The sequence below is a fragment of the Notothenia rossii genome (assembly GCF_949606895.1).
Source record: "Notothenia rossii genome assembly, chromosome: 9".
NCBI lineage: Eukaryota > Metazoa > Chordata > Actinopteri > Perciformes > Nototheniidae > Notothenia > Notothenia rossii.
The window spans coordinates 23,788,531-23,799,915 of NC_136907.1; the positions used below are offsets into that span (position 1 = coordinate 23,788,531).

Consider the following 11,385-nt stretch of genomic DNA (forward strand, 5'->3'; position numbering starts at 1 on the left):
CAAGTCGTCAGGATTTCATTTAAATTCAACCAATTAAGCTAACAAACCTCCCTCTCTCCTTCTCAAAATAAGAATCCGAGCCCTAGCTTAAAGTTGGGGTAGGTAAGTTTCAGAAACCGGCTCGAGTGCACTAAAATTTAAAAGTACACAGCCAAAAAGAATCCGCCCCTTCCTTCAGACTTCCTTACAGAGCACCTCCTCCGCGAGAGCAGGCTGCAGTAACGTTACATATCAGGCAAAGCTAAACACATCTAGGTTAGCAATACTACACAGCCAAAGCAACTCCGATATTGACTCTGGTTTGACTTCTCCTAGTTTCCACTTTCTTTTTGTTCTTAATTTGCTCCGTTACATTTTTTCTTTTGCGACCAGTAGACGATGTTGAACCTAACTCTGCCATGGTGAAAGTGGCCGCCTGTTGCTGGCGAGTCATTGAAGTACTGCTGCAATGCACGCCCAATGACGGCACGCCCAATGCGTGCACGAGATGGAAGGCTGACAGATAGGGCGGCAATCCAATCCGTTTAGCCGCCCGGCTAAACGGATTGGTTGTAGTTTTTACAGTATTACAGCTTCCACAGATGACATTTTTGTATGGATTTTTTGTCAAAGCACTTAAGATATTCATTGCTATCGGGATGTTAAGAGCATTCCATGGAATATAACAAAAAGTGTATCTCGAGCCGGTTTCTGAAACTTACCTACCCCACCTTTAAGTGTGACACCCACATCCGACTCCTTGACTCAAAGGCAGAAGATCAATTTGCCTTTAAAGTCCCATTTAAAATGATCAAGTATGTTTCTCAAAATGGAGAAGACTCTTCTTAGGAATAAACCTTTTCCTCTATTTAGTGCTGCACCAACATTACTGGAAGAAGCAGCAACATTAAAAGCAGTGGAGATGATTTAAGAAGTCAGCGCGGCATTGATCAAAGACTGCATTATGATCACTGACACAGACTGACACATCTGAGGTTTATTTTACAGCTAGGCTATCACACTGAACCATCCAGCAATGTGGCACAGCAGCAAGTCTCCCATTAAATATCAAGACCTTTATTTTAAATAGCTCCAAAGAAATCCTGTTGTTTCGTTTCCTTAATCGGCATACGGAAGGGGAAGTCATTTGATATGAGAAAGGAATGTTTAAGGTTGTAGCTTTATTGTCGTTATATAATACGGGATTGCACAATGAAATGCATGCAGCTCCCTTAAAAAGGCCCTATGGGAGAAGAAATTAAAAATTCAATCCTTTTACAACAAACACATTATGCTCGTCTTAGTTTTTTGGTATCAGTAACTTTTCTGTGTAACTAAGTGGATACAGCTGCATTTCTTTCCCCTTACATGTGATTTGTTACTCACCAAACCTGCCTGTAATCTGGCTGTCTGGAGGAAGAAACACCAAACTAAAATAATTCCGGATGCAGCAGCGGCAGAGGAGAGGACAGGGAATAAGACTGGTACCACGACAGAACACATAACAGTGCTGTACAAATAAAACATGTTATAGTGCTGAAGCGCTATATATATCAAGTCACTTCAAGGCCCTGTGAGCCGCATACCGAACAGCAAACAAAAGGAAAGCTGAAAGAACAGTACATCCGCTTATATGAATTATGTGAAGAACTCCTTTGCTGCTTTACTATCTCTATCACTCTGCTACAGGACATTCAAAGCAATATTGATTAAAATGAAGCACTATGAACACTTTTTAGGACCAATATTGATTAGTATTGTTCTGTTTTTCATGTTAATATGGCAATTGATTGAAAATATGCTCTCTCAAAGTGCTTTGCCTTCTCATAATCGTAAATATCCAAATATTTGGTTTAACGGTTGCGAGCCATAGCCAATTTTAAATGTGTAATGTGTTATTTTATTATAAATGGAATTAAACTGTTGTTTTTTGTACATGTTATTGAAGAATTTAAGCTCTTGGTGGAGTTTTTCATTCAAATCTTAATCCATTTTCACACAAGAGAAAATACAGCGCTCTTCACTTGCGTTATACTGTATAGACTTTATGACAAAAATAGGAAAACTTATTTCATCCGGAAACACAAATCTCTATGTATGTCACATATGTCACATACCCTGGGTCTGTGCGTCAGCAGTTTAGATGAGAAACTGCTTAGCACAAATCCAATCTCTCCCACATGGCAGGAAATTGGTGCTGAAACCAAGAAGAAATGACTTAGTGTGGTCGGGATGAATTTATTTCATATTTAGCCTTTAACATGTCATTCAATCTGCCTCTATACTATAGCATACTCACAGAGCATATTTTCAATGAATAGAAGATAAAAAGAGATTTCAAAAGGATTGTAATGCGTTTGCACTTCAAATAATTCAGAATTCAAATGTGTTGTGAGCCACTAACGCAGGAACTCATTTTGTTTCATGTGTTATGCGAGGCGCTGATTATGGATTGTGTATTCAAAACACTTGAAGGTCATTTGTGATAATGACCGTAGTTTGTAGTAGTTGGTTTATTTGACACAAAAGTGACAATGAAGCTCATGTTTTTGCATTTTTGAAGGAAGCGAAAAAGTTTTGGGCATGGAGCTGTGCATATTTTTGCCTTATTTGTTTATTTCAGGGCATTTATATCTCCATGTTTTAATAGCTTGAAATGATAGTACAAGACGTTGTATCTAAATTAGATTATTTCAAGAACTATTACAGAAATAAAACCCTCTACGATATACCAAAATGAATAGGCCATGCTAATCTGGCCTCTTTTTTTTCTCTCTCAGATCAATTTTTTCTGTCATCACCATAACCATCATGTATTGCATCATCCCTTCCACATGTGCAATCTTTAGATCTAAAATGCGATCCATGGGCATGCCATGTAAGATAAGCTGTGGGCCACTATTATCTTTTCCGAGCCATCAGTAAAATGGATTTCCTGATACATCAGCAGCCCATTTGGTCAATCCGCATTCTGCTTCTTCCAGATTTCCCAGTCCTCTGTGGGTGACTTAATGGTGAGATGGGATTAAAAGGTCTTGCTCAAAGCTGCTTTCTGTCCCTCTCTCTCCCTCCCTGTTTTTTTCTTTTATGTAAATTGATCCAGTCTTGGGTTCCAGTATTCGCTCGGGGGGTTGTCGTACTGTGCCTGAGGCGGCTGGCTGTCTAGCTAACACATTGCCCCACATCCCCGCTTCACTCCCCTCTAAAGATAACTGAAATGTAGACTGCGACCTTATAGATTGTTCCCATATGGGTTAATGTTTTGCAATTTGAGCATGCATGGACAGACAAACACACAGCACATCCAAAGCAGAAACATCCACAAACACAAAGAGTACTGAGAAGCTTTTTATACTTTTCATTTTCTGATTGAGGAAGAAAAATGAGCAACCATAGGGCAAACACATCCTGAAATGACCGTCTGCCATTCTTCGTAGCACCTGATTAATCCAGAGAATCGCGGCTCAATATGCTCTATTAATCCCTCAGGCTCTGGTCTGCACCACTTCAATCTCACACCACATCTATGTTGTTTTTAAAGGTCTGACCCAAATACTCCACTGTTCAAGAGACTCTGCTGAAGCTCCTGGGAATCAAAAGTCATCCATTCTTTAGCACTACTCAGCCAAACACATATACACAAGGGTGAAAATGCACCACAGAATTTGATGCATAGACATATACGCCATAAAATGTGAAACTGCAAGAAAAGTTTATAAACAACATTATCTTTTTATATTTAATTAATTATGGTACTCCTCAAGCTCCAATGAGAGTGCACTGACCCAACTTCAGTATCTTGGAAAGGATTGGAGTAGAGAGGCAATTGAGTTTCATGATCAGTGAGCACTGAGTCGGGAAATGGTGGAGACGACCATAAATCGAAGAAGAAATTTGTAATAGTAAGGCTTGAGCTTCAGTGACAATGTTGTTAATAACAATTATTTATTTAATAACAAAGCTATGTTTATGCAGTCCAAAGCCTCAAATCCAATGAAAAGTGTACTGTATTACAATATCCTACAGAAGAACAGAGGAAAGAAGCGTGTACATTGGACCCAAATTATAAGTCACAAATATGTTATCCAACTACAAAGAATACCACTGAACCAAAATATAGTTTTTCATAAACCTTATATTATTTTTTTCTTGAAATGGTTAAAACCAACAATTTCCAAAATATAAATCTAAGCACGAGACTGCATTTACTGCGATATCCAACGACTTTAGCATACTGGCACATCAATAGGCTTAATTTACCGGTACTTTGAAATATACTATAATAGTGGATGACACAGTCTTTCTGATACCCATTCTCCCTGGAAAATAAAATACAATCCTCTTATTTGTAAGTTTTAGCTGACAAAAAAAGATCAGAATTTGACGTGACCAATTGAAGAATCTAGTAAGTGAAATTAATGGAATGGAAACAATAGCCCTAAGAACAAAAAACCAAGTTCATATCTTTATGAAAGATGGGAAAAATGGGTTAGTTATAGAACACCTGTATTTTTTCACTTGTCACTTTAACTTATTCCGTACTTTATAACTTAGATGACCAAATGTACACATGCTGACAGTTGTTTTACAGTTATTTTTACTCTTATTTTTACTCATCTCCTATTTCATAGTCTTTTATTATTATTTAAAAAAAAATTCTTGATTTTATTTATTTTTGATTTTATTAATCTGTGTGAATCTTTGCTGTCCTGTTTTTTCACGCTTACCCTGTTGCTGCTTTGTACAACTGAATTTCCCCTCTGGGATTAATAAAGGTTCATCTTATCTTATCTTATCTTATCTTATCTGTATCTTTTTTCACTTTTTCCTTTTCTTCTTTTTTATTTCTTCTCTTTTTCTCAATTGTTGATTCTTATGTATTTATTTAGTGTATTAAAGTGTGCCCTGTAACCAAACAATTTCTTAAAAGGCAAATTAAATCAAACAAACAAACAAACAAAGACAATAATTATTTTAGAACTGTAGAACAACTGTTAGAGGGTTCGGTACTTGAACAGCGATTCTTTACTCTTGAAAATGATTGCAAGGTCAACGATAATTTCTCTCATCGTTTTCAATATTGTGATAACGATTAAACACAGATAAAGGTTTGCAAATATATATTCAGCAAAGTCAACCTCCAGCAGAATTGTCATTCATTTGGTTAATTATCGTGACCTACACTCCTGGGAATCCTGTAATTTATATGAGAGCCGACTGGCTGTGGCAGATCACCTCTGATTCGTGAGGAAATCAATAAAACAGCCTGACCATGTTTGCTGCTGTGTGGGCCTTAATGGTTTGACTAATGGCTCTGGTTATTGAAGACTGGAATGGGCTCATGTTGTCACTCTGTTGCAATTTACCAGTTTTAAAATCTCTGTATTCAATAATGTTCTTACTGTTATGACGTCTTAGTTTAAAGGAGACCTATCATGCTATATTTGAATAATATATTGTAGGGCCATACCTATATAAGATATATTTATACGTTTTTTTTTTCAAAATACCAAACAGATCATGCATTTTAGCCATGCCTCATATTGCTCTATTTTGCTCTCCTCCACCCCTGTCTTTGCATGCGCTGCAGCTGTACACGCCCCCCTGCAAAGGAGGGGCCGAGTTATGAGCGTCATGTTACCATGCTGTTACCATGCTGTTACCATGCTGTTACCATGCTGTTACCATGCCACGGCAACTTCTCGTTCCCCTGATTGGTGGAAAGTTGGCCATATAGGCGGAGCTTCTCGTCACTGACGTCACACTATTTTCAAATCTGTATCAGATCCGTTAAAACCCCGTTTTTAGAGATTTGGGTATTGAGGAAAAGAGAGACAGTTGTGTTTTCTGACACTTGGTGAGCTCCCTGACACACCGGGACATATTCATGTTTAAAAGACGTACAAGAGTGCATTTTGAATGATAGGTCCCCTTTAATTAATAACAGCAGCAAACTGTGATGCCAATCAAGTTCTGAGTCGAGCTCATGAACACTCCCAAATGAGTTGTGGTCATTACAAATAGTTCATTAGTCGTCTAATCATGTGCATTTCACTACATATTAAATATTTCCTTTACTGTTTTATGGTACTTAATTTGATGCAACTACATTAGGAAGACATGATTTTGATGTGACTTCAGCTATTGAAGATGACGGCTCATAGCTAAAACATGTTGTTCTGTCTTGATAATGAAACGTATCTTCAGCTCTGTCTGGCTAATGCAGCCATCTGCTGGAAACTCCTAATGGAGTTATAGAGCCTCTCCAGATCTATTTAAATAATTCAGCAGGGGAGAATATTCTCATCATATTTATGCACAAGGCTTAATTCTAAATGTGGGATTTGATTTGTCAATACAGATTTGCTTTTCCAAACTTTTTGTTACAGGACATGTTCAAGTTTAGTCTAACTGTCTGTTATCTTGGATTACTGTGGCTAATTCCTCATTATGATGGACTGCGCAGTTCTCTAATTTTTGTTTATTTTCTGCTTTGAATAAATGTTTTGAGAAGCTGAGGGGATTCTGCAAAGACCTCGCCATGTGTGAACAACTCTTTGATGCTATGACCAGTAATTGTAGAGCAAGCAACCTTGTTATGAGTGCAAGATTTGTGTTCTGTTAAGATAAGAGAGTTGTAGCATTTTCTTAGGCTCTTATATTGTTAAGACAGACAAGGATAAAGGTGCTGTCTGAAACTAATCAGAGTTTAGCTGAAATCCCCTCACATGCCTAGTCACCTATACTTATTAACTTATTCATTTGTACCTCAATGCTGACTCTAATTTCCCTTTCTCTCACAGGATGGAGCTCACAGGAATCCAGCTCACTGCAAGAATTTGAGGATTGAAAACACACCTGGAAAAGTGAGACAGTGCTTATGTTCACCATAATGGCACCTGTAGGTGTGGCTAAGCTTCGGGCTCGGCTCTTCCTGCTGTTTCTTTGCTTGACACTACGCGCTGGCATGCTTCAGTTTGCCTCAGCCACGATACAAGGGTACATTGGAGACAGGGACATGATATGCCCATCCGTATGCAGGTGCGATGAGGACTTTATCTACTGTAATGACCGTGGTCTGAGCTCCATCCCATCACTTCCTCCTTCGGCGTCCGTCCTCTACCTTCAGAACAACCAGATAAACAACCCGGGTTTGCCCACGTCCTTGGAGCGCCAGCTTGCCATCCGTGTGGTCTACTTGTATGATAATGAACTGGACGAATTCCCTGTACACCTGCCACCATCCATCCGTGAACTGCATTTGCAGGACAACAACATACGCACTATTCCTCGTAGTGCACTGGCTAGGATGCCCTTGCTAGAGAAGCTCCACCTGGATGACAATTCAATTTCCACTGTTAGCATCGAGGACCAGGCCTTCGCTGACAACCCACGGTTGCGCCTACTTTTCCTTTCACGCAACCACCTGTCCAGTATCCCTTCAGGACTGCCTGCCTCCCTGGAAGAACTCCGTCTAGATGACAACCGAATCTCCACAATCCCTACCCACGCCTTCAGAGGGCTTTCCTCACTTAGGTGCCTCGTCCTGGACGGAAACCTTTTGGCAAACCAGCGCATTGCCGATGACACGTTCTCCCGCCTTGCCAACTTGACTGAGTTGTCCCTAGTCCGTAACTCCCTCCAGACCCCACCGGTCAACCTGCCCAGTGCCCATCTGCAGCGCCTGTCTCTACAGGAAAATGCCCTGACTCATATGCCACGTGGTTCCTTGGATGGTATGCACGGGCTGCTTAGATTGGACCTGTCAGGAAACAACCTGACAACCCTACCGAGGGGACTGTTCAAAGACCTAGATAGCCTGGGCCAGTTGCTGGTGCGAGGCAATCCCTGGCACTGTGGCTGCAACCTGCGTTGGCTGTATGACTGGCTGCATGCCCGCGGTAACACCATCACTGTCAGAGGCCTCAACTGCCATGGACCTGACAGGGTGCGAGACATGGCTTTGAAAGACCTGGCCAGCGAGATGGAGGAGTGTGAGGTGGTGAGGACTGCGGGGACCAGAGACAGAGTGGGCGGAGGTGGAGTCGATACCTCTACCACTCACACCCCTCCACAGGGCTCTCTCTTCACCCTTCGATCAAAGCGACCTGGCCTGGGGCTTCCTGACTCTGGCTTAGACTACACTCTCAGCAGCAGCGGAGTGGGGAAGAGCCTGGCCCTCAATGTGAAGCCTCTCTCGCACAACAGTGTCCGTGTTACCTGGAGCGTGGCCCAACCCAGCTCGTCCTTTAGGCTGAGCTGGCTCCGACTGGGAACTGGGAATGCAATGGGATCAATTACAGAGACTCTGGTCCGGGGGGACCGTCGTGAGTACCTGCTTACCTCCCTCCAACCACGCTCCAGTTACATTATTTGCATGGTGCCCCTGGCTGCAAGTTCTGAAAGCAAGGGAGCAATTTCTGGAGATGCTGACCCCGATGAAGCTCTTGTGTGCGCAAAAGCTGAAACGTCTGACCCCACCCCTTTGGAGGAGGATGAGAATGAAGACTCAAAGCAGATGACAGTTCTGCCCTTGGCAGGGATTGTTGGTGGGGCTACCGCCATTGTGTCCTTGGCTCTTATTTTTGGTATCTTCTGCTGGTATGGACATAGGACTGGGCATTTGTGCACCCGTGACCACTACACTCGCAAACACTCGCGAAAAAAGAAGAGCTGTGATGACTACATTGAGTCAGGCACCAAGAAGGACAATACCATTTTGGAGATCCGCAGTCCAGGGTTCCAGATGACGCCACTGGCAGCCGGCCAGCCAATGCAGCCTAAACCCCTACGAGAGGATTACATCATTCATACCATATACCCCTCTAATGGCACTGGCCTGTACAAAGGAGACAACCATGTTTCTGATGCAGGTCATGGCACCAACCGCGGCTATAGAGAAGGAGGGATCCCAGATATAGACTACTGTTACACATGATGTACTATATATCCAGTTCACAGTGTTATTGGTAAACTGTATGGATGCACAATTTCCGTTAGCATGGACACTTATGAAGCACCCCTCTGTGCCTTCTTCTACTGGTATCCCATTCCAAAATACCTGCTGTTCACTGCACTGAGAGTACTGTATGTGATTAACTGGAACTGAAACCGTGTGGGAACAGATCACTGCAGGAAGCAGCAGCCAGAGTCCCAGGTGTGAATGCACAGCTGACTGTTTCCTTACCATCTTAGTAAAGGCCTGTGTATGCTTTCTTTTCTGCTCTTTCCATGTGATATGTAAGCAAAGAATGTATACACTGTAGAAAGGTCAAACTTAGCATATGTGCAGGTAGAGTTCCTCTCACACACAGGCGCTACAGCAGGCAATTCAAAATGGATTAGGAAATGATGACCTAACATATTTGGTAGTATTTTCCTGCTCACTGGTCATACACAGTATGTAGTCGTATAAAGTCATTTTTCAAAATGCCTCAACTATATTGATGTTCCCTACCAGCTATCCAAGGAAAGGGATTTGTAAAGCTGTGAATTGTTCTATTTCAAACAACCCAATAACCACTTGTCTTAAAGTAGGCTTGTTATTACCTTATTCAGTAGTTGGCAGAGTGAAGATCTTATCATGGCTGGTCAGCCTTGGTTATACCTCTCCAGATCATTCACCTAAGATCAGTATTTTAGTGTTGCGTCAGATGAGGTGCTGCACAAGCGTGTAGATAATTCACTGAGGTACTGACTGGGCTGTATTTGGAAAATGCTTTGCTATTTTTATCCATGGTTTGTTAAGTAATCAAAACCTGCACAGCTCTCTTTATTTATTTATTTTGTCCCGTATGTGATGCTTTTTGTCTTTATTAAAATTGCTTTTAATTTTTGCACTCATGTAACTGATGAAACCCAGCTTTGAAGACAGTGGATTTAAATCAACAAAATAAGAGATGTGAAGAAAATAACATGAAGGCGAATTGCAGGTTAATGTTTAATGAAATGCAGCATAGTTAATTCTTGATTCAGAATGTTTATAAAATGTAATTTGACAAAAAGCAAAGCATGTAAGTCATCTGAGACGGTAGAGACCAGCCTGTATCCCTTTTTTCCCATGTTGTGCCTGTGTGCTTAACCTGTGACTCCAGTTGATAACTTTTGGTGACAAAATGTTTCCTCCACACACCTAAAGCGAGAACAGCATGCACAGTGAATCCAGTCTGGACAAATGTGCGAAACAGACTCTTGTGAGTGAACCCTGAAATGATGGCGAGAATTGTGAGTGAAACTGAGGAGACTCAAACCGCAACACTGTTGACCGGCACTGTGGAGCGGTGGCCCAGCTGAGAGTGGGTGGATGGACTGTCGGGGGACTCTTGAAGGCGGGGTGGCTCCTCCGTGGATGAGTTCATTGATGTTTGTTTTAGCAATGGTAAAAGGCCTCCACTCATCCAACCTCTTTTATTACTGAGCAGCACTACAAATGTAAATGTATTAGCACTTAGCAGGGATCAATGTTATGACAGGCGCGGTGAGACGGAGGCTAAAGAAACTTTTAAAGATGGAGAATTGATGGCTCTGGCACATTGGAGTTCACCCATGCATAAATCTGTTTGTCATACTCAGCTTCTCCCCCTTGGGTTTAATATTGTCCATCAGTTGTTTACCACTGTGTTGCTTCCAAAGGGGAAACCAATTGTGCTTCCTCGACTGTTGTGTCTGCCGGAGTTTTACCATGGTGTCAGGTAACCTGTCAGTGGAATGTATATTTTTCCTTGCATCCGAAATCACTGGCTTCAACATCTTACTGGCCCGGCTAATTATTTTTTTCTTGGGGAATGTTGATATAGTGTAATTGCTATTTTACAGTGGGTCTACATGTACTTCCTCATCATTTGTATAAAATAAAACATTGGCCACAGCCACATCAATATTTTTTTCTGGTGAAATTAAAGAAAGTAATGGTGCCATAAATTTGCGTAAAAAAAATGAAATGTGAACCTGAGATATGTGTGGAATTTGCTTTATAAATTCATCTTCAGAGGGGATCAATAAAAAGTTTTATAATCTTGTTATTACTGCAACCTTTCATTTCATCTCATGCCTGAGGAAGCTGAATATTTTGATGGGCGATGAAAATTCATTTAAAAAAATTAACCTTACTTTTTGTTTTACTTTGATGAGTATTTGGAGTAGCTCTGGGATAAAACATTGCCAGCTACAGCCAGAGGCCAGACACTTAAAACTGAAGCTAAGAAGAATCAACAGGCTGCTGCTCTCAGTGACTTGACGTTTTCATGCAGCCTGGAACTCCATAAGGATGAACGAGCTCAACTCTGAATAAACAACTTCATCAAGGCAGATGAAATCGAATAATTAGCCTCTCCTGGGTTGGAACTTGAGACTTGTTTAAGGACTGTGCCTGTGTTTCAGCAGGATACCCTCCTGTTACCTCTTAAT

At 41.3% G+C, this 11,385-nt stretch overlaps 1 protein-coding gene across 2 annotated transcripts in view; it reads left to right on the forward strand.

The window, feature by feature from the left end:
• flrt1a (fibronectin leucine rich transmembrane protein 1a) overlaps nucleotides 1-10,994 on the forward strand; it is a 51,201-nt gene extending 40,207 nt beyond the window's left edge. For both annotated transcript variants that reach the window (XM_079651746.1, XM_079651745.1), the window contains exon 3: nucleotides 6,783-10,994. In XM_079651746.1, coding sequence (XP_079507872.1) covers nucleotides 6,860-8,917 — 2,058 coding nt within the window. In that variant the 5' untranslated portion in view covers nucleotides 6,783-6,859 and the 3' untranslated portion in view covers nucleotides 8,918-10,994. The remainder of the gene's footprint in view (nucleotides 1-6,782) is intronic.
• The last annotated feature ends 391 nt before the right edge of the window (nucleotides 10,995-11,385 follow it).